At 37.5% G+C, this 20,415-nt stretch overlaps 3 protein-coding genes across 9 annotated transcripts; 1 reads left to right on the plus strand and 2 right to left on the minus strand.

The window, feature by feature from the left end:
- Window positions 1-5,998: 5,998 nt before the first annotated feature.
- Window positions 5,999-7,886, minus strand: LOC137948059 (6-phosphogluconate dehydrogenase, decarboxylating 3, chloroplastic). Its single transcript, XM_068793980.1, has one exon. It carries the CDS (start codon window positions 7,715-7,717, stop codon window positions 6,218-6,220), a length of 1,500 nt encoding a protein of 499 aa, XP_068650081.1. The 5' UTR covers window positions 7,718-7,886; the 3' UTR covers window positions 5,999-6,217.
- A 2,413-nt stretch (window positions 7,887-10,299) lies between these two features.
- Window positions 10,300-13,741, plus strand: LOC137948696 (probable polyamine transporter At1g31830). Of its 7 annotated transcripts, XM_068794842.1 has the most exons (4): window positions 10,437-10,805; window positions 10,881-10,936; window positions 11,376-12,852; window positions 13,107-13,741. In XM_068794842.1, the coding sequence occupies exon 3, from the start codon at window positions 11,415-11,417 to the stop codon at window positions 12,819-12,821; it is 1,407 nt and encodes a 468-aa protein (XP_068650943.1). In that variant the 5' UTR covers window positions 10,437-10,805; window positions 10,881-10,936; window positions 11,376-11,414; the 3' UTR covers window positions 12,822-12,852; window positions 13,107-13,741. The 7 variants fall into 7 exon arrangements, with proteins under 7 accessions (XP_068650945.1, XP_068650943.1, XP_068650941.1 ...); XM_068794844.1 differs by lacking the exons at window positions 10,437-10,805; window positions 10,881-10,936 and adding an exon at window positions 10,300-10,416; XM_068794840.1 differs by lacking the exon at window positions 10,881-10,936.
- Window positions 13,742-14,448: 707 nt separating this feature from the next.
- Window positions 14,449-18,445, minus strand: LOC137948855 (protein cornichon homolog 4-like). Its single transcript, XM_068795039.1, has 4 exons — window positions 18,180-18,445; window positions 15,101-15,282; window positions 14,814-14,936; window positions 14,449-14,721 (listed from the first exon to the last, which is right to left on the minus strand). The coding sequence occupies exons 1-4, from the start codon at window positions 18,249-18,251 to the stop codon at window positions 14,691-14,693; spliced, it is 408 nt and encodes a 135-aa protein (XP_068651140.1). The 5' UTR covers window positions 18,252-18,445; the 3' UTR covers window positions 14,449-14,690.
- Window positions 18,446-20,415: the final 1,970 nt, after the last annotated feature.

Here is a 20,415-nt window from a genome sequence, read left to right on the forward strand (position 1 = left end):
CTAAAGCTTTTTCATGAGTTCAAATGATATTTTAGTTTTGGGGAAAAACTAAAGTTTGTGTTATGATTTCAAAACCTTTGTATTGGTTAAACATGAGGTATCCTAAAGCCCCAATGTATATATGTGCTTAAATATCATAATTTTAGATGGTTATCTACTTAAATGACTAGAGTTCTTGAGATTTCTAATTTGGACTTGACTCTAGGTCTTTAATTCTTCACTCATCTTTGTTTAAGTTCTTCTCGGTAACAATCTTCAAGGTCGTTTTGCTTCAGGTTTTGACTTTGTGACTTGATTTATCGTTCTCTTTGTTTGAGTTTTGCCATAGACCACATAATGTAGGTGTTGGAAGGTTTTGTGTCTAATCACATTGATAACACCGTTAGTAGCGAAATTTCAAATTACCCATTTTGTTATCAACAAAATAATGGAGACCAACATGATTTTTTTCATAAGTCTAACAAATATGTGGGATTCTCAATCAATAAACTAAACAATCTAACCCAAACCCATAAAAAGATTTTAGCAACTACAAAATTACGCTACCAACCTTGACCCACAAAAGGATTTTCCTGCAAGTACTAAGCTTAATGGCCTAAGCTCTCCAGGTTAGACCCACAAAGGACTTATGAGCAACTAATTAGACACCTCATATTAGACCCACATAGGGTTTATCAGTTACTAACTAGGTTGAGATCAACACTGTTATCATAAGACAACACTGTCTCAACTAGATGATTAGTCCTCCACAATAAGTACACGCTCTATTCTGATTCTCTCTTTTCTAGGAACTTTGACTAGTTCTACCACCCTTATTATATTTTCCCGACCTTATTATTTGTATTTCAAAGATGTATCTATAGGTGTGACTAAGGATGTATCTGGGATATGAAGTATCATCAAATGAGGGCAATACAACAAAGCTAAGAATTTGAATATTAGCCACTTCAAGGTATAGTTTCAGATTTGTAAGGCAAATGGTAGCCATTAATATTTCTCTTTGCTTCTCTAGAATTGCAATGTCAGTAGGTTATGGGGGCAAACTTCCAATCTTGCATAAGGCCTCTAAATCTAACAAAATAATTATGCAAATTTTCCCTTTGTTTGGTATTATAAATTGTTATTTGCTACACTCTCTTCTATATTGTTAATCAACCAACTAATGAGAAGAGTGTCTTCTTTAAGTTTATTGTTTTATATGATATCTTCTTCTTCAACGAGAGGAGGTGGTTTAACCAAATGATCAAATAAATCTCGGGTAATAAAAAACCTATCAACAGATTGTGATCAACTCAAGTAATTTGACAATACTTTCAATGGGATGGTAGTAATCTTGAACAACTCATTTTTACCAATCAAATGTGAGAAACTCTCTTTAGCTATGAGCTCTTTTATAATTAGCTGTAACTAATCGAAATTCTGAACCTAGAGTAAAAAAAACCCAAGATATCCAACACAAAATGAGCAATTCCAACAAGTAGTTCAATCAAACAAGGAGAACACCAAGATATATGAATTGAAATCATAAGTTTCTTCTTATCTTAATAGGTGATGTATTGCACTTACCATGAAGGATTCAAAAACCACTCCAAAAAACAAAAAAACAAAACAAGGTTCGGGTAGGCTGAACCCCAGATCAAAGGAGAGCTAAATCCAAATAAAAAACCGTGATGTTGTGTCCTAAATCAAAAGGACTCTCACGAGCAGTATTTCTAATCCGCCTTATGCTTCAACTGTCCTTATTCAGCAAGGATTCAAATTGCCAAACAAGGAGCTGCACCCGAGAGGAATTCAAACACCAAACAACCTCATGCGATAGTAACAAGGACTCGTAACTTTTTCGTTTTTTTCCGGTCCCAGTACAGCAGAACCTTGGGGAGGAGTTTTTGAAACTCCTCTGTATACTCCCTCTGAATTCTAAGCAGCAACAGTGGAAGTTTCAAGCAGAACTTCTAGCCAACGCAAAAGCAGTTATTGCTGCTCTTTTACACGAGTTTATAACTTGTTCAACTCACAGCAGTAAATTGAATAATTCCCAGGAGGAGATGATACAAGACCTCTTGAGTCAACAATCTTCACGTTTAGCAGCAGACTTTAAGGAAGAACACCACTTAAACCTCGGTTCAGGAAGAGTAAGAACCAAGCATAGGCATGTAGAGCGATACTATGCATGCATGGGCAGGTAACAAGCTTCATTTGTTTTCATGAAATCTCATGAAAAAAGATAGTTTAGTAAAGTATACACATGCCTGCTGTGTATTCCTGACTTCCATGAAAAAATAACAAACAAACAAGAAGAATACTTATCTCACTGGAGTCATTACAGCCACCGTCCAATGACCTGTCCCATGCAGCCTTTACATAAGCTGAGCAAGAAAAACTCTGATCCTAAGACCTCTGCTTTGATACCATGTTAAATTTTTAGGATTCCATTAATGCATATTTAGAAGTCCTTTGAGGAAAGACATGTGAAGAAGAGAGAGGGGGAGGTTGAGTTGGTTGAGAGAAGAGAGGAAGAAAGATGGGAGGCACGAGTTTGAGAGAAGGGTGAGAGTGATTAGGGTTTCAAAGTGAAGCCCTAGTCCTCCCCTCAAGCTTTATATAATCACTTACCATTTAACCTAAGCCTTATATACCCATCACAACCTTATGTATAGCCCTTCACAATCAACCAAACCTTATATCGATTTATAGACTTATCAGGATTATACTTAATGGTATACACCCATCTACAACCAACCATTGTGCCACCATCAAGTAAATCACCTCTCCCAAGAGAGCAAAGTAGTTGTCTCCTCATCCATCACATGTTTAGGAAGAGACACAAAGGACAAAGAAGAGGCAAAAGCACAAAAGCAAGGAGACAAATGAGAAAAGTTGACAAAGTCAGGTAAAGGATAACAAGTATTAGGCTTGGATCGGACAATTTTACTCAAAGCATTAGGAATATCAAGTTCACCAAAAATAGGACAAGAACTCATCGGATCAGGAATTGAAGGTAACTATGACGGCAAGGGCTGAGAAGGATAGGCCTGATCAGCTTAGGGAGAATCCAATTGAAGATCGACTTGTGTAAACGATGAGGTGCCATGCTTTCCCTAAATGGAAGCATCATCCATAGCCATGAGACATAACAAAGGCTAAATAAAGCAACCATTGCCTGAACACAAAGTGGAAGAAGAAATAAAGAATGGGGTAGTTTCAAAAAGTGCTACATCTATGAATACAAAATACTTCCAAGAGATAGTTCATAACACCTATAACCATTATGAGACCAAGAATATGCGAGAAAGACACATTTAACAACACATGGAGATAGCTTATCGATAGGAACCCCAATGACCTGTACAAAACATGTATAACCGAACACATGTGGATGTTGACCAAATAAACACGATGAGCTTTAACCACTTTAATCAAATAATGCACAATAAGGACTGCATCTTCCCAATACATTTCAAGAACATTCATATGAAAAAAAAAAATGTACAAGTAACATAAAGAAGATGTTGAGGTGTGTAAAAATAAAAAGTTTCATGTACAATTCCGTGAAAGGAACAATAACAAGCAAAGCAAGCATTAATGTATTCGAAACCATAATTGGTACAAAAAACTTTATTAGTGAGTACCAAATTGGATTTTGATTTCAATTGAATTCAACAAAGACATAAAAAACTTCAGACTTGTCTTTCAACAAATAAACCCACAAGATTCTACTCAAGTCATCAACAAAGGTAACAAAATAGCTAAAAATAAAGACATTTGGAATCCAACACAGACCCCACACATCTGAATAAATCGATTTAAAAATAGATAAACTTCACTTATCTATTGTAGTAGGAAAAGATGACCTGTGATGGTTCCCCAACTAACACAATTTTCAAACAAACTCTTGACATGATGGAAAAGAAGAAAACATTTGATGAAGCTTGTTGACAAAAGGATGACACAATCGAAGATCCCAGTCATAAGCCAATGTAGAACTAGCTAAGGGCAACTTGTCTAGTACTTAGATCTACTTCAAGATAGTAGAAGCCACCTCTCTCATAACCCACACCAACCATCTTGTCCAAATGCAAATCTTGAAACACACAATAGGAAGGAAAGAAGGTGATTGAGCACTTCAATTGGCCAGTTGACTTACGAATGAACAATAAATCTCTAGGAAACTTGGGGACATAAGACACCGAAGACAATGAAATGGAAGGCAACCTGGACAACACCTTCCCAACAACACTAGGATGAAACCCGTTGGCAAGTATTATGGAAGAAAACAAACAGTCAACTTCCAAGAGCAGAAAACACAGATTTGTTAACATATGCACAAAAGCACCACAATCCAAAATCCAACTACATGCAGAAGAGGGCTGAAAAACAATCATATCTAGAGTATACATTGTAAGAGGGCTGAAAAACAATCATATCTAGAGTATACATTGTATTTGCAATTGCAAAAGAGCTAGGCTGATCTGAGGAGCTTTCTCCATGCAGTCCACATTCCCACTTCTAAACAAGTTTCAGTAACTCTTCTTTAAAACTACTTTCACCTTCGGAGTTGCTCAGATTGCCAACCACTGTTATGTTCCCAACTAGCGTACCAAATTGTTTCTAGCAATGCAGAAATATGGCCGATGTTGCCACAACAAAAACAAGTCTTATCGACCTCTTTTACTATCCATTCTTCCATCACCACCTCTACCTCGACCTAGACTACTTCTCCCTCTTGGAGTTTCTTGTCAAACATTCATAGAAGAAGTGTTCACATGAAGTGAATTTTGATGATAATAAACACCTAAGAACTATTTGTGAGATTTGAATGCACAATTTTAACCAAAAAAGACTAAAAAAATTAGGCAAACCATTCTTCTGACCGGCCATGAAGTGTCTGACAAGCCCATGAAGACCGTCTGATCGCCTATAAACCAGTGGACCTCTGTTTACTCTGTCGAAAAAAAAATGCTGAAAGACTTGTAGGGCAAAATACAATGAGAAAAAACTGGACAAGAAGCACCTAGTCTAACTTTCTTCAACACGAAACTAAAGATCTTGGTTCACAGGTTTCTGCCATGGGAACAATACCAAAGAAATCTACAACGATTATAAGACTAATCACATGACTCTATTTTGCTCAAAAACAACAACTAGAAAGAAATTTTAACCACTTACCAAAAAAAAAAAAAAAAAAAACAAAGAGTTGTTGGTTTAAGACTTGCAGGTGAATATTATATTTAAGCATTCTGACATTTTGTACCCTGTTACATAGGGAGAGCATCCATCTGCTTCATCTGAATCAGTTCAATCTCAATGTCCTTGAGTTAAAAATAATTCCAGAAATTAAATAAAATGTCATACGTTCTTCTTCTCCTTTTTTTAGCATGGCATAAGTTTAATACTCCAAAAGCAGAATATATGATGTATGGGCATGAGAACAAGTCCTCAATAGTCTATACTGCAGTACTTCGGTGCAACATGTGAAAGTTTCATCAATATTAACCATAATTTTTTCCTACGGAAACCATCAACAGTAGTATCTCAAAATTGAAATTTCATGATCTTGTTTTGGAGGACAAATCACTCCTCTCAACAAAAAAAGAACAGTTATGGTAACTTTAGTAGGGGTACAGTGTCCTTAAGAGTGAACTCCTATTTACAACTTTCCAACACTATTAAAAGAGTTTAAAGTAGACAAATTTTCATTGAAAGCAACAGTAACCACTCATCTCTTCTATGATTTCACCCTTTTAGAAATTGGATAAGGTTTAAGTGCTTAAATCCTCAGAGAAGAAAATTTGTTTGAACTAAGCAGTAACATGCGACTCCGATAGTATGACATAGCATTAGGGTGTAAAAGATCAGAATAAAAAGATCCAACATTGTGGATCCACAGACCTTAACCAGATATTCGAGATAACAGTATGATCTTGCCTAAAATGGGTCTATAACCGATCATAGCACAGTACAACTATAGATGCAAATTGCAGATCAATCAACAGAGTAAAATGTGATGATTTTGTATTTCTTCAGTACCAATGAAGTGAAATAATTCCAATTTCTTTAGAAGCGAAGAAAAAGATGGCTACAAACTTTTATTATGATCAAGCTGCTCAGCAGACAACAGCAACAACGCCTCATCAAGAAAAACACCAGATATTCAATGCCTACAACCTAAGAAGCTAACTTACTAGAAAATAAAGAGAGCACCATGCCTATAATCTTTTCAACTAAAAGCGCCAACTGCACCTGGCTTACTCTGCCTGGCGAGCTTCGTCCACTCAGTGTGAAAGGAACCAGGTCGGTCTACCCGCTCGTAAGTGTGGGCTCCGAAGAGGTCTCGTTGAGCTTGAACAAGATTAGCAGGTAGCCTTGCGCGTCTATACGTATCAAAATATGAGAGACTTGCACACATCCCAGGAGTACTAATCCCAGCTTCAATGGCCAAACCAACGACCCGCCTCCAAGCAGCCTGGCGTTGCACCATCTCTCTGGCAAAATCAGGGTCAACCACCAAGTTTGGTAGCTCTTGATTGCGCTCATAAGCCTTCTTAATCCGGTCCAAAAATACTGCTCTAATAATGCAGCCACCCTTCCAAATCCTCGCCAATTCCCCCAAATTAAGGTCCCAGCCTTTTTCCACACTCTTTACTCGCAGAAGGTTCATTCCCTGCGCGTAGCTGCAAATCTTCGACGCATACAGGGCCTGCCTGACGTCATCAATTAACCTCCTCTTATCGAGGGAACGGCCCAGCAATACTTCCCCAGGTCCACCGATCCCAGCATCCTTCAATACCCGAGCTGCATTTTCTCTCTCTTCTTTAAGTCCACTCAAGTATCGGCAATCCAGTGAGGCAGCAATGGTCGGAGCTGCAATGGATAGCTCTGCAGCCTGCTGGACAGTCCATTTACCGGTCCCCTTCATGCCAGTCTTATCAAGAATCTTATCGACCAATTCGCCATCCCCGGTTAGGTCATCTTTAACCTTGAAGATATCCGCCGTGATCTCAATTAGAAAGCTCTCGAGCTCCCCTCGATTCCACTCTGAGAAAATATCCGCTAACTCCGAATTAGAGAGTCCTCCTACCGTCTTTAGCACATCATAGGCCTCCGAAATGAGCTGCATGTCGCCGTATTCGATGCCATTGTGGACCATCTTCACAAAATTTCCTGAACCACCGGGTCCTACGTAGGTGACACAAGGTCCATCATCAACCTGAGCAGCGACTTTCCGAACTATATCTCTGACATTCTCATACGCCTGATAAGACCCACCGGGCATCAAGGAAGGCCCTCGACGGGCACCCTCCTCGCCACCAGAAACACCCATCCCCAGGTAAAGCAGACCCCTCTGATCTGCCTCGGCTATCCGACGCTCGGTATTCTCATACCACTCATTGCCGCCATCAATTATTGCATCACCAGGTTCCATGTACTGGGAAAGCGCGGAGATAGTTTGGTCAACGGGGGCGCCAGCTTTGACAAGGATGACGATGGAACGGGGGCGTTTGATTGAAAGGACGAACTCACGGGGCGAGTAGTGACCAGCAAGCGGGAGGCCCCCTTCCTCTCGAGCGCGAGAGACGGTTTCATCGACCTTGGAAGACGTCCGGTTGTAGACTGAGATGGGAAATCCCTTCTCTGCGATGTTGAGGGCGAGGTTCTGGCCCATGACGGCCAGACCTGCGAGCCCTATCTGAGGGAGCGCCAGAGTTGAGGCATCCATGGTGTCGGCAAATGAAAATGGAGGCGGGGAGGATCTATTCGATGAGAACCAGAGAAAGTGAAAACGACCTCGAAATCTCCGAGAAGGGGAAGACGGAACGGAAGGGACTGATATAATTCTGTTAAAGAGCGACTCTTGGAACCTCCGAAGAGAGGATATTTTGTCGTTATTCTTCTCCCCAGCCTAACTTTTTTCAGGTCGATGACGATCCTGCAATGCACTTGACCAATAAAAAAAACTCAGTTCAATTTATTGAATTTTTAATTAGTAATTTTAAACAATTATGTTTATGACATTTTAAATATTATTTCGAAATAATATTAATAATATTTTAATATTATTCCTCATTTATACTTAATTTTCCTAATTAAATTTATCTTTCTATTCTCTAAAAGCATTAGTAAGTAATTAAAATGAAATAAAATTATGATATCTAATGACTTTATTTTTAATAGCCGTTAATATGCTTTTTATTTTATTTTTTATTAAATTTATTAAGTAATGATAAGTACTACAAACACTAACTTTATTATTTTACATCAAAATCAATGTAATAATAAATAACTAGATATTGCAATAAATTTTCCAATTGAAATAAAATAATTATTGGAAATTTATTAACAAATTATTCAATCTTCTTGCTTTATTAATATGCTTTTAATTTTTATGGGTTTCGGTTTTTCAATTGAAAAATCTCCTATTTAACAAAGGGTTTCGATTTTTTTTTTAAAGAAAAAGAATGAGAAAGGAGAAGACAAAAGGAAAATAGAAAGGTCCAACTTTTTTCTTTTTTTTCCTTCCAATTTAGTCGATCCACGAGGTCAAATGGTTTAGTGGTTTAACCCATAACTTAGTGGGTCGGCCACGCTTCATTCTAATTCATGGTTTCACATGTCAGAGTGGTTCCGTCCACTCTTGTAGGCGGTAGTTTTTCGTACCAAACAGACCGATCTATTAGGTAGTATTGACTAACTGCTATCATGGTATCAGAGTTGGGCATGCCATGTCCCGCGTTCGAATCCCGTGATAGGCGGTCAAGAATGGGCGGGGTGGGTGTTAGAGTGGTTCCATCCACTCTTGTAGGCAGTAGCTTTCCGTACCTAACAGATCAATCTCTTGGGTTGTATTGGCTAGCCGATGTCATTACAAACATAATAAAGGACCAACTCTAATTAAATTCGAGTTATTTTTATAAATCTTAATAATTTTTAATAATAATTAATATGCACAATTGAATAATATTATTAATAACCAATTATAGAACTATTTACCATAACTTCATTAGTTTTAGTTTAATTATTAATAGATATATAATAAGTTAGTAAAATTAATGCACTATTTTATTATACATATATTAATAATATAACAAACATAAATAAGTATATTATAATATTTTACAACCAAATGGAAAATAATACATTATTATAATATGTTCACTTAGTTTCATATGATTTATGGAAGTCAAATTTGCTTTATACTATTCAATCTTATTAATTCCATTTGTTTTAATTGTTTCTTACTTAGGGAAGTCACATAAGAGGAGTGTCTTTTAATTAATTGTTGTATTATAATATTAGCCTATTTGAGAGGCATTGTATTTGAGCCAAATTGTACTAAAGTAACCCCTACATTATTTTGGTCAAACTTGTTTACATAAAATTTCCCGTTAACTCGACCTCTTGAGGACATTGTTGAAGCAAAAGTTCCGGTGCTGAAAAAAGTATAAGTGTAGACCAGTCTAGGCTAGAGTGCCTAGTTTGTTGCGGTAAAAATTCCAAGTATGGGTCTAGGTTAGAGAGCCTAGTGTAATGTGATTTTGTACAAGCACACATTGTAAATTGGTTGTTGTGGTGAAATAGAGTGACATAAGTCCTAGCCTGTAACATTATATTTTGGCATTTAATGTTTTTATATGTAGATGTTATTTGACCAATATAAATAGTGAATTAGGTATCAGAGGTGTAACACTTTTGGAGTGGATTAGCAAAATTGATTTTTTATTAAGAACCACTAAAAATGTTGGTGCCTTATTGCAAAAACTTGCTTATACATCATTTCTTCAAAGTAGAATATAAACCATCAGTGTCTTTTAAAATAAAAGAAGGGCATTACAAGTATAAATCCCCATAGGTCAGTTTTAGGAAAACCCGTCTCCGACCTAAAACCCGACCTGATGCCCACCCTTAGCTGGAACCACTCAATGTACCACTTATTGCATTACATTGATGATCATCATAGGGAGGAATAGTGTTAAATGTTTCACTTTTTAGTAGAAAACTTTTGCTTTTAGTGAAGGAGTAGTTGCACTTCTTTGAAAAATTTAGGTGATGGTTGGTGGCACAATATGTTTCATGGTCACACAATATCTAAGACACAGTGGTGTCGGTTGGTGGCCTAGTATCTGAGAAAGATGCCGACCACCCTCAGACTCTTACAGGTATGGATTATGGAACACAGAGTGTCCTGTGATTTCGTATTTCTCTCTCGAAGGTTGAAAATTTCACATACCCTTTTTGCTTCAACGGCTGTGGTGAATCATCGAGAAAGGCACGTTGCGTGGCAAGCATAGAACATGATGCCCACAAGCGGACGCTGAGGCTGTCGCATGATTCTGCAAATGGAACGAAGGATGTGTGAGTGCAAGCCCACGTAAACACCTCTCTCGTGGGTCCTGGCGTTCCATCCAAAGGAGATCCTAGGTTTTCGCCGTTTCCTTTTTTTGAAGGCAACAGAGAAATGGTGTAAAACAGTAGTGTTATACTTATTCTCCACTGCGCCGATGGTTCCGATCAGCATTTCGTCTTCTGTTTGGTCTCCCTCCAAACCTCATCATTCCGTTGCTATTCCCTCGCCTATGGTTCTCGAATAAGGCCTGATGCTTACTTTCGAACTTCTTCTTTAAACCGTGCTGTTTGAAATATTTACATTTTTTAAATTATGCTGCTGCGTTTGGTAAAACAGTTTTCTTCCTTCGCTGCGCTTGCCGGATAGAATAGTCAAAGCGCAGCCGCTGGAAATTTGAATGACCTTGACCTTGTTTTGCGTGATGCGAAGCTCAGTATATTGGATGCGTTTATCTCTTTAGATGGTTTGTAATTGAACTTTCCAGATTATTTTACCGCATTGTTTGCCTATTTCTGATTGGAAGCTTTATGTTCAATAGGTACACAAGTTGTAGCTTTTTCGGAATGCTTTCTGTTTGGTTTTTGAGCGAAACGAGTAAGCTTCTCATGAAATGGTTCTGGGTTCATTCTATTTGGTTTTCCAGCGAGAAGAGTGAGCTTTTTTCTTCCTTTCTTTCTGCCCTTATCTTCCTTTCTTCTTAAATACGAAGATACCCATCTTTAATATCTGTTTTTGGTAAATAAATCCATCGATTTAACAAGATTTGCTCTACCGCATCTGCGAATGTCGGTTTAAGTAATTTTTTCCTATTCTTCTGATTTAGTGGATATATTTTTGGACTACATCGCTCGCTGTTTTTTGCTTGTGGCTTTGCGTTTGATCTGTTCATGCTTGTTAGTTATTTCTTCGTTGTACCTAGTGAGTTCATCAGTTTCTGCTACTTACGGTGGATTTTTTCTTAACCTTCAGTCGTCGAGTTGCATCTAACAATTACACCTACTCACTTGATTTTTTGGTTTCCATGAATATGCAGAAACTGAGGATTACATCGAGCAAACAATCTAATTATAAAATGGGAGAGCACAGCGGAGTTGATTATGAGGACCTTAGAGGAGAACATCCTATACTTGATAACTTCCCAAAGGTTTCTCTTGTTCCCCTTGTCTTTCTGATTTTCTATGAGGTATCAGGTGGTCCGTTTGGTGTAGAAGACAGCGTCAAAGCAGCTGGTCCTCTTTTGGCCCTTCTTGGATTTCTAATTTTTCCATTCATATGGAGTATTCCAGAGGCCCTAATAACTGCAGAAATGGGAACCATGTTCCCTGAAAATGGAGGCTATGTTGTATGGGTCTCATCCGCTTTGGGTCCTTACTGGGGTTTCCAGCAAGGTTGGATGAAATGGTTAAGTGGGGTTATCGATAATGCTCTTTATCCTGTTCTGTTTTTAGATTATATGAAGTCAGCTATACCAGCATTTGGAGGTGGTGTTCCCAGGGTTATAGCTGTGATCATAATTATAGTTGGATTAACTTATATGAACTATCGAGGCCTAACTATAGTTGGGTGGGTAGCAGTTCTGCTAGGAGTTTTCTCTCTACTTCCTTTCCTTGTTATGGGATTTATAGCTATACCCAAACTACAACCATCTAGGTGGTTCGTGGTGAACTTGGAACATGTTGATTGGGGTTTATACCTGAACACACTCTTTTGGAATTTGAACTACTGGGACTCCATTAGTACTTTGGCAGGAGAGGTACATAATCCAAAGAAGACTTTGCCAAAGGCTCTCTTCTATGCTCTTCTGCTGGTTATTTTAGGATATTTCTTTCCTCTTCTTGTGGGAACTGGAGCAATTGAGCTTCAACAAGAAATGTGGAGTGATGGGTATTTCTCAGATGTTGCAAAACTGATAGCTGGTGTGTGGTTGAGCTACTGGGTCCAGGGTGCTTCAGCATTTTCTAATATGGGAATGTTTTTAGCAGAAATGAGTAGTGACTCTTATCAGCTTCTTGGTATGGCTGACCGAGGAATGCTTCCAGAGTTCTTTAGCAAGAGATCTCACTATGGAACCCCACTGATGGGGATCGTATTCTCTGCTACAGGGGTGATACTGCTTTCCTGGATGAGCTTTCAAGAAATTGTTGCAGCAGAGAACTTCCTCTACTGTCTTGGGATGATCTTGGAGTTTGTGGCATTTATACGAATGAGAATCAAGTATCCCAATGCTTTGAGACCTTACAGGATACCACTGGGGACTGTGGGTTCCATTTTGATGTGTATTCCTCCAACCTTATTGATCTGTGTGGTTTTAGCTCTAGCTTCTTTAAAGGTTATGGTCATAAGCCTCGTTGCAGTGGTTATTGGGCTTGTTATGCAACCATGTTTGCTGTTCGTTGACAAACGGAGGTGGCTGAGATTCTCCATTAGCACAGACCTTCCAGATCTTCAACATATGGAAGATGAATATGCTCGATTTTAGCTGTGGACCAAAGAACTTATTTTCTGGCCATGTGAGAGTTTTTTCTTCTCCTACTTAATCTTCTTTTCTTAAGAGTAATGGTCATGTACTTCAAACAGCCCATACTTAAATCTTCTGTCTACCTTGAATTTTGTCGCCCTCAAGTGTCTTTGCTTCCTTTCCATCTGTATAAAAGTAACTAATATCCACTTTTAGTTATGTGCCTGTTTTGCAGTATGTGAATCACTCTTCTGCTCCATGCTTTTGAACGAGTAATTTAATCTTGGTTTGATCTTCTAATTTCAGTGTGAACTACCTGATAAGATTTCTACTGGTGAGAGTACCTTTTGGGCTATTTCAATTGTCCGGAAACAACCAAGTAAAGATCTCTGTACCTGCCATGGACCCATGACTGCCTTCAAGTTGTCGTTATATCTGCTGAGATGGGAAGGCCAGAAATTTTCATCCACAGAGTTTAAGATATTTATGGTACCCAGCACACGGTGTTCAAGCTGTCTTCATCTCTTTCTGCCCACGTTCGTATATCCCCGGCGGTGTCTTTCTAATTGAAGTGAGGTAGTTGTTAACATTTATATCCTTGCATCCATTTAGGCCTGGAACTGGATGTTGAAAACCGAAACATATTATGGAACTGAAAGCTGTTTGTAGCCATGTGGATGGCTTATGTGATGAAAATGACTTTATGCTCCACTGTGTAGCTTTAATGGCGTCGATGGTCATATTTTTCGTTTGCTGGAGCCTGGAGAGCCCAAGTGAGCAGCTAGCTGAGTGATAGTGTTGAGATTACCTTCGTGTGGCTGCTCAGGGACAATCGCAAGGAAATTTGGCTCTGAGCGTCTGTCTGTTTGCAGAAACTCTTATTCCCCCTCCATTAGAGACTTTAGAAGGTTCTTAACAACCGGTATCTGTTTTTTTCCTTAGATGAAGTGAGTTTGGTTTTCTCGTGCAAGTTCAAAAATTGTTGCAGAATCCTCTAGTTATATAATTATCCTGCATAAAACCGTTTTCTAGAAAAAATAAAAATTGAAAAACCAAAAATTTTAGAATTTTATCTTTTGGGATGATTTCCAAAGGAATTCAGCCGGGTTTTTTTTTCACGCATCTTTATAAACCACAACAAATCACAACAATGACATTCGATTTTTTCAATCCAGATTAACATTTTCGAATTAACCATAACCACAAACCTTTTAGAGTAATTCAAGAGCCGAACCAATTCTGGAATTCTGAGTTTTGAAAATATTTATACTAGAAAGATTATATTTTAGAAATAGAATTCTAAACATACTAACCCACTTGAGAAGAAGAGCATTTCCTTTTGATTTTCTTTCTTTTCTCTAAAGACCAATTCAGAGCCATAGATGGAAGAGTTTCCATGAGCTCTTTACTTGGCTGGAGGTTCCTTTGCTACTTTCCCAGTTAGAGAACTTTGGTAACTCAAGAAATAGCAAACCAGAGATATACTTCTCAGATTTACACACCAGAGAGATATGGTATGCAAAACAATGAAAACTTTTTCAGTAAAATTTCACATAGAGAACTCATAGTGGACATTGATGGTTTTTGAGTTTAAATGCATACAAATTGTAGACGTAGTGAAACTAAAGAAAATTGCTAGAAGCCGAAGTCACAAAACATTAGAAAAAAATACAGAGACTATGTATTACATGTTACAAGGACATGCCACTTGAGAGGATCTGATGTCTCCAGCTAAAAGCGTCAACTTCGTAGAGTACAAGTTCCAGCTACCAGAAATTAGAGCTGATGATTTGTGAACGAATGACAGAGTTCAAACCCAGGGAACAATCTAGTGTGGCATTTCATGATTTCAGTTGAAAACTTTCAAAGCCAAGAGAAGCTCTTACAACACTAGTCCTCGTCCAGCACAACAAAAATCATCCTGGACAATCAATAAAAAAACACTTCACCATTAAATGAAAAAAAAAAAAATCTTGTGGGTAGCCGAAAAGCAGAACAGAAAAAAGCGTGTACCAAAATATGGATACAAAGAGTAGAGTGATGAGATATGCCAGCTTAATGAGGCGTTGCTTCTTTTCCCAGCTCAACATATTAAATATCTCAGTGACATCAACCAAGTGCTGATTCTGCCTATACCTGATGAGCAAAAACAAGGGTAAGATTTATGTCACTACAGGAATTTGGAAGACTCTCCCATGTGAACTAACAATGATGGAGTATGTCCACCTAAATCACCACAATCTAAGGTTGCCTAATCAACATTAAAACATTGATACAAGATATAAGACAGAAAGGCTTACTGTCTCAGATTGTAATAGAGGTATGGTAAGCAAAACAGGAACATTAGCCAGTGTCCTGTGACAAGAAAGGCTAAGCATAAGACTCCTTGAATGACATACTCAGGCTTGAGGGTCCCATTTACTCGGGCAGCTGTCTCAAAAGGATTGATATAATCCAACTCCAGGTCTGCCAAACACATAAGCTGGCAAAAGTTTTGGATTGTCAGGATAGAAGACCCAATCTAGAGAGAAGCAAAGAAAGCACTAAAAGATGCCTAAAACAACATACTTGATTCTTCCAATCCAACTAAAAAGGTGCCAAAGGAGTCATAGTTAATGCAAAAACTATCAAATATCTGATGAACATGCAATAAAGTTAAATTACATGAACAAGTAACTCTCTTGGGGTTCCCAAGACATACTACCAATCAGACAGGATACGATTTTAGGCTTTAATTGTTTAGAGAGATAGTGGGAGAAAAGAAAACAAAATATGATATTTTTGGGTGAAAGTTGAGGCTTCCAAAAACAGAAGCTTCATTGATCTTATTTTCCTCATTTTTTTCTCAAACAAAGGAGGCCCTAATGTTAACTTTCTTTCTTACTTGACAAGAAATAATATCAAGAAAAAAGAAAATTTTCACTTTTTTCTGTTGAGAAAGGGCTCGTGTCATTATAGCCCAAAGGCAAACAGGAAACAATCAAGAAGGGTCTTGAACAACGATAGATTGGCAGGCAACCCCTTGGTTAGTAATAAAATCTGCCAAACAATTGGCAAACCTCAAAACATGATACCAGGAACAAACATTGATTTCAATCATCATGCTAATGACTATCAAGCTTAAAACCAATACAGAGTAACCGTATCATGCATGTCTTGTATTCATAAATAGTCAAACAAAGCAGGTAAATATTCTAAAATTCACATTCCTATGAATCTCCAGAGTTTAGATATTTGTTTAAAAACATCGTCTGTATCCTGTAGCTTATTCTTTCTGTATAAAAACTTGCAAGTGTGTGTGGTCAGGGCAGTAAAACAACAACACCACAAACAGGATCCTGGAACCTAGTGACGCTGTCTGTGGATGCATTTGCACGTCTATATTCATTATATTGACCAAAAGGAGAAAGGCACGAGCCTCTTCTCTGTTTAGGGTGACAGCCTACTTTCTGTTTATAACAATGCAGCTGTAAGACAAGATCATTTGCACATCCATTAGAAGAGGCAAGCAACTCTGCAACACTAATTTATCATACATTATTTTGCAACCATTACAAGTTGATATTTTAAAGAGAAACCATGTCAAAGGTTCACAAGTGTGCTCACCTAGTAGTTCTAATTTGGTTGTTGCAACTAATATGAGGTCAACTGATAAATTAGCCCTAAAAATTCATCTTCCCCAAAGAGTAAGGATAGTAAATTTTAACTACAGCCATAAGAGGATAACACTCCCAGCCAAAGAATTTAAAATGACTACTAATATCTTTCACAAGCATCATATTGAAAATATCCAGCTTAAAGACACTTAAATCAAAGCAAAACATAAGTGAGTCCAAACTTTTCCAGCTTCCCTTACAAGAACAAGGCATGAGAAAGCAGTATCTAGATCACTTCACACCACGGACTATCACCTCCTCATACATGTAATGTCTTTTTTTTTTATATAAAGAAATGTCATTCAGCAATTGACCTGTTTGTTGGCCAACTACCTGGTGAAGGCAGCTGATATACGAAGTATACCACTTGACTTGTATGGAGGTGACAGCATACAAGGTTGGGCCCGAAGAAGGGACAGAAGAATAACAGAGAGGGCATAATAAAGGTCTACACACTAAAACCAACAGCATAACTCTTATTAAAAAAAATTGTTATCATTCGTAGTGGTGATCTGCTTCTCTTTTTCATTTTCTTTTTTTTAAAGAAAGGATTAAAAAGAAAGAGGATATCTTAGTCTGATTTTCCTATTGATCATGGTTGGTAGGTACACATTATAATTGCCACTTATTCTAAAACTAGACTACAATGCAAGACCACTTTCCATGCCACAAGAAGAACTGAAAACTGAAGTAATACTTTTCACAAATATCACAACCTTTACTGAGGAGGCAGGTGATGCATCCAAATAAAATTAATATTACTAATCCATCTTGGTTTGATGACAGCAAAAAAAAAAAAAAAAAAAAAAAACCTCTCTCATGTGACAGGGTAATTTGCATTGGACTTCCCTTGCACAAGAACTCCCTCAAGAATTGGAGACCCAAAATTTTTTTCAGGATTAAAAGAATCATAAGAATTAGGCACCACCTATATGAATTGATGACTGAAAATTCTATCCCAAAGGACAGCTGACATACTTCGAGCTTAAAAACACCAAGAAAGAGAAAAAGAAAGTACCAAGGAGGTTCATTCCATTGCTTTCCAAAAAAAAGGAGGGTTATTCCACTACTTCTGGAATGTTACGAAGGAACAGTCACGTAGATAGTTTCCCTTCATTGGATATTTATTCCTATTAACCTTGTGTATTAGGACTTGATGAAAAACAAGAGGCATCAGTTTTAAGATTCAATATCATCTCTGGACTGATCAGGAGACTGCCCGGTAACTCCTAGTTGCTGGGAACTCCTTTCCTTTGTAATCTAGGGATTTTATTCACCTATTGCTGTAATCATATTATCGTTATGCAAGAAAAGCCACTCACCATTTCACAAAAAGAAATAAAGAATCTCCGAGGTTTGAGTCTCACACAAATAAAGAACCTCATTGCAACAATAGCAAAGAGCTTGTAGACCACCCTTTCTCTGTTAAATTTTAAAACTATTAGTTAACCTCGTGCTCTTTCGCAGAGATTACAATAATTTGGGCTAAAAGAGCGCAAAGAATATGGAAAATGATTGCCCTGTTAGCACCACAGATTCACTGAAATAGCGCCTTCTTCATCTTTTTTATCCACGTGTTTGATGACAGCCTAACAAACCCAATTCCCAATTTCATAGCAAGAAAGAAAGAATTATCGACGCTACAACTCGTTAAAATAATCTTTACATAATTCGAGAAGAAAAAGGAAAGAAAGAATTATCCCAGTTTATACAGTAGAGGTACCTGATAGACGACCAGGCCGATGAGCCCTACAATGAGGAAGAAGGACAAGAGCCAAACAAGCAAGACTTCCATTCTCTCGAATCCGTCCTCCCCTGCTCCCTCTCACAGCGCTGCCCACGGTAAGAATCCGACGACACCAGCACAATGGAGCCCAGTATAGACACCTGCACTCGGAGAAAGTGAGGCGGGAGCGGGAGAAAGTATCGTTTCGTGTGTTCTGTCGGCCTGCTCAGCATCTTAAAAAGGCGGCTCCAGCTTCGATTCGGACAGAGCCAAACCCTCTTCCCTTAATTCAGTTACCAAAGTATCTACCTTCCGTGCAAAATAAGTTTTTTGAAAATTGACGAATTATAGATGAATTAATGTCAAATTCATTATTGGTAGATCAAAAATACCAAATTTACGATAATTAGACTTTAGGACAAAAATACCCCTAGTGTGGGTTTAGTAATAAAATACGTGTCGATAATTTGAAAAAATACTAGAGGTTTTATATAAACCCAATGATGTAAGAAAATAATTGTAGTACTCATAATTGAGACGAAAGGAGACGGACGACTCTTTATGCTTAGAAACTTCAGATAAAAGGAGGCGTACAATACAACACTCATTCTTGAAATCGAATTTATACATTTAAAGGAAATAATAAGGAGACACTCGTTGAATCGATAGATTAACGAGTGACTATTTTGATACAAGAAAAAGGGGAAACTGATTGAAAACTTGCTAGACCAAAAATAAAACAAATCCAATCATGGCTTGAAACATTTTGCTAGAATTCATGAAGCAATAACCTTGTTAAAGAGGTATGTGAAAGTTAATAAAACAAGGACATATGGCAATTTATTGGGACTAGAGGAGAAAACTAATAGGAGACTTAGAAAGAAAAAAAGGTAAAAATGAGGCTTAAAATTTGGATTTTTGCATGCAACTGGCTCCCTACATGATCTGTGATTATTCCGATATCAATTTCTCTCTCCCGAAAAATTGAATTAAGAAATAGTTTTTTGGGTTAGACATCTTTCTTTGTCATGAATTCTCTATATAAATTTATTTTTTATGGTACAAAATCATCCCACAAATTGAAGCTTAAATTCTACTTTATCACCTTCTTCTTCTTCTTCTTCTTCTAATTTCCCATATTTTTAACTTAAATAATATAAAAAATTATATTCATGTCCCTAAAACCCATAAACACTAAGAATTTAGTTTATAAGTAGAGAAAACTTTCCTTGAAAATACATAAAATCTAATTATTCAATATAACGATTTTTATTACAAGAGAAATCAATAAACAGAAAATTATTAATTACACTCAAAATTATAAATATTCCAATTCTCATAAATGGTTTTATAAATAAATATTTTAAGTTATACTAAAATTAATTCTTAGAATATTTTATTAAGAAATTTATGTGAATTTGGCCCAATGGACCCCACTAAAAGATATAAATTATTATTCTTATTATGATCGTTTAATTTTTCCTTAACTTAGGAAAAATTAAACTGTCTTCCTCACGGCGCGCGTCATCTTCCTCAGCGGCGGGCCATGGCGACGGAGGTGGCGCTCCGACAGTACTCCGAGAGTGATAAGAGAGGGAGGATGGATTGCGACACACTATTCAATTGGTTAATTCGCAAAATAGGTGGGGACGCACGATTCAATTGGTTGATTCGCAAAATAGGTGGAAAAAGTTATGTAATTTAACTTTAATTTAATTCATTCTACACTAACGATATTATTTTATGTACTAAGTAATGCGGGGGGAATTCATTCCACTTTATTGTCGACTAACCCCCCATTAGCAAACTTCCTAGAGTTTGAATTTCAGTGAAATTTGTGATAGAGGAGAAATCTTCATTTGAGTAAGGTTGATGGGCCATTGGACTCTCTAAAAGCATATGTTGAGAAACTTGCACTAATTAACATGAATACCCCCAAGAAATTTTAGAGAACTCATCTTTTCATTTTTAAAAGTTTAAGGAATGTTAAATAAGGTATTTGACCCCTTGGTATGGTTCAAGGAAACTTGAACCTCCACTAGTTGTCTCCCCTAACTAGCCAACAAGCAAGGGAAAACCCTGAAACTAGGTTTTTTTGGTTTAGAGAGATCAGGTTCCTTTATTAACTCAACCCAATGAATGTTCATCCCTACTCACTTCTCATCTCTATGGGACAATGTAAAACTAGAATAAACAAAGGAGGGAGAGGAAGCTTCTCTGTCCCATTGTCCCC

Source organism: Aristolochia californica, unplaced genomic scaffold (assembly GCF_029961685.1).
Source record: "Aristolochia californica isolate CCGP_79_NKW_82.1479 unplaced genomic scaffold, dmAriCali1.0.hap1 SCAF_13, whole genome shotgun sequence".
NCBI classification, from domain to species: domain Eukaryota; kingdom Viridiplantae; phylum Streptophyta; class Magnoliopsida; order Piperales; family Aristolochiaceae; genus Aristolochia; species Aristolochia californica.

Coding starts and splice junctions, on each gene's coding strand:
- LOC137948059 (XM_068793980.1), bottom strand. CDS start 7,717: ATGGATGCCTCAACTCTGGCGCTCCCTCAGATAGGGCTCGCAGGTCTG.
- LOC137948855 (XM_068795039.1), bottom strand. CDS start 18,251: ATGGAAGTCTTGCTTGTTTGGCTCTTGTCCTTCTTCCTCATTGTAGGG. Junction 15,283..18,179: donor TCGGCCTGGTCGTCTATCAG/GTACCTCTACTG, acceptor AACTTTTGCCAG/CTTATGTGTTTGGCAGACCT. Junction 14,937..15,100: donor CTCTATTACAATCTGAGACA/GTAAGCCTTTCT, acceptor TTTGCTCATCAG/GTATAGGCAGAATCAGCACT.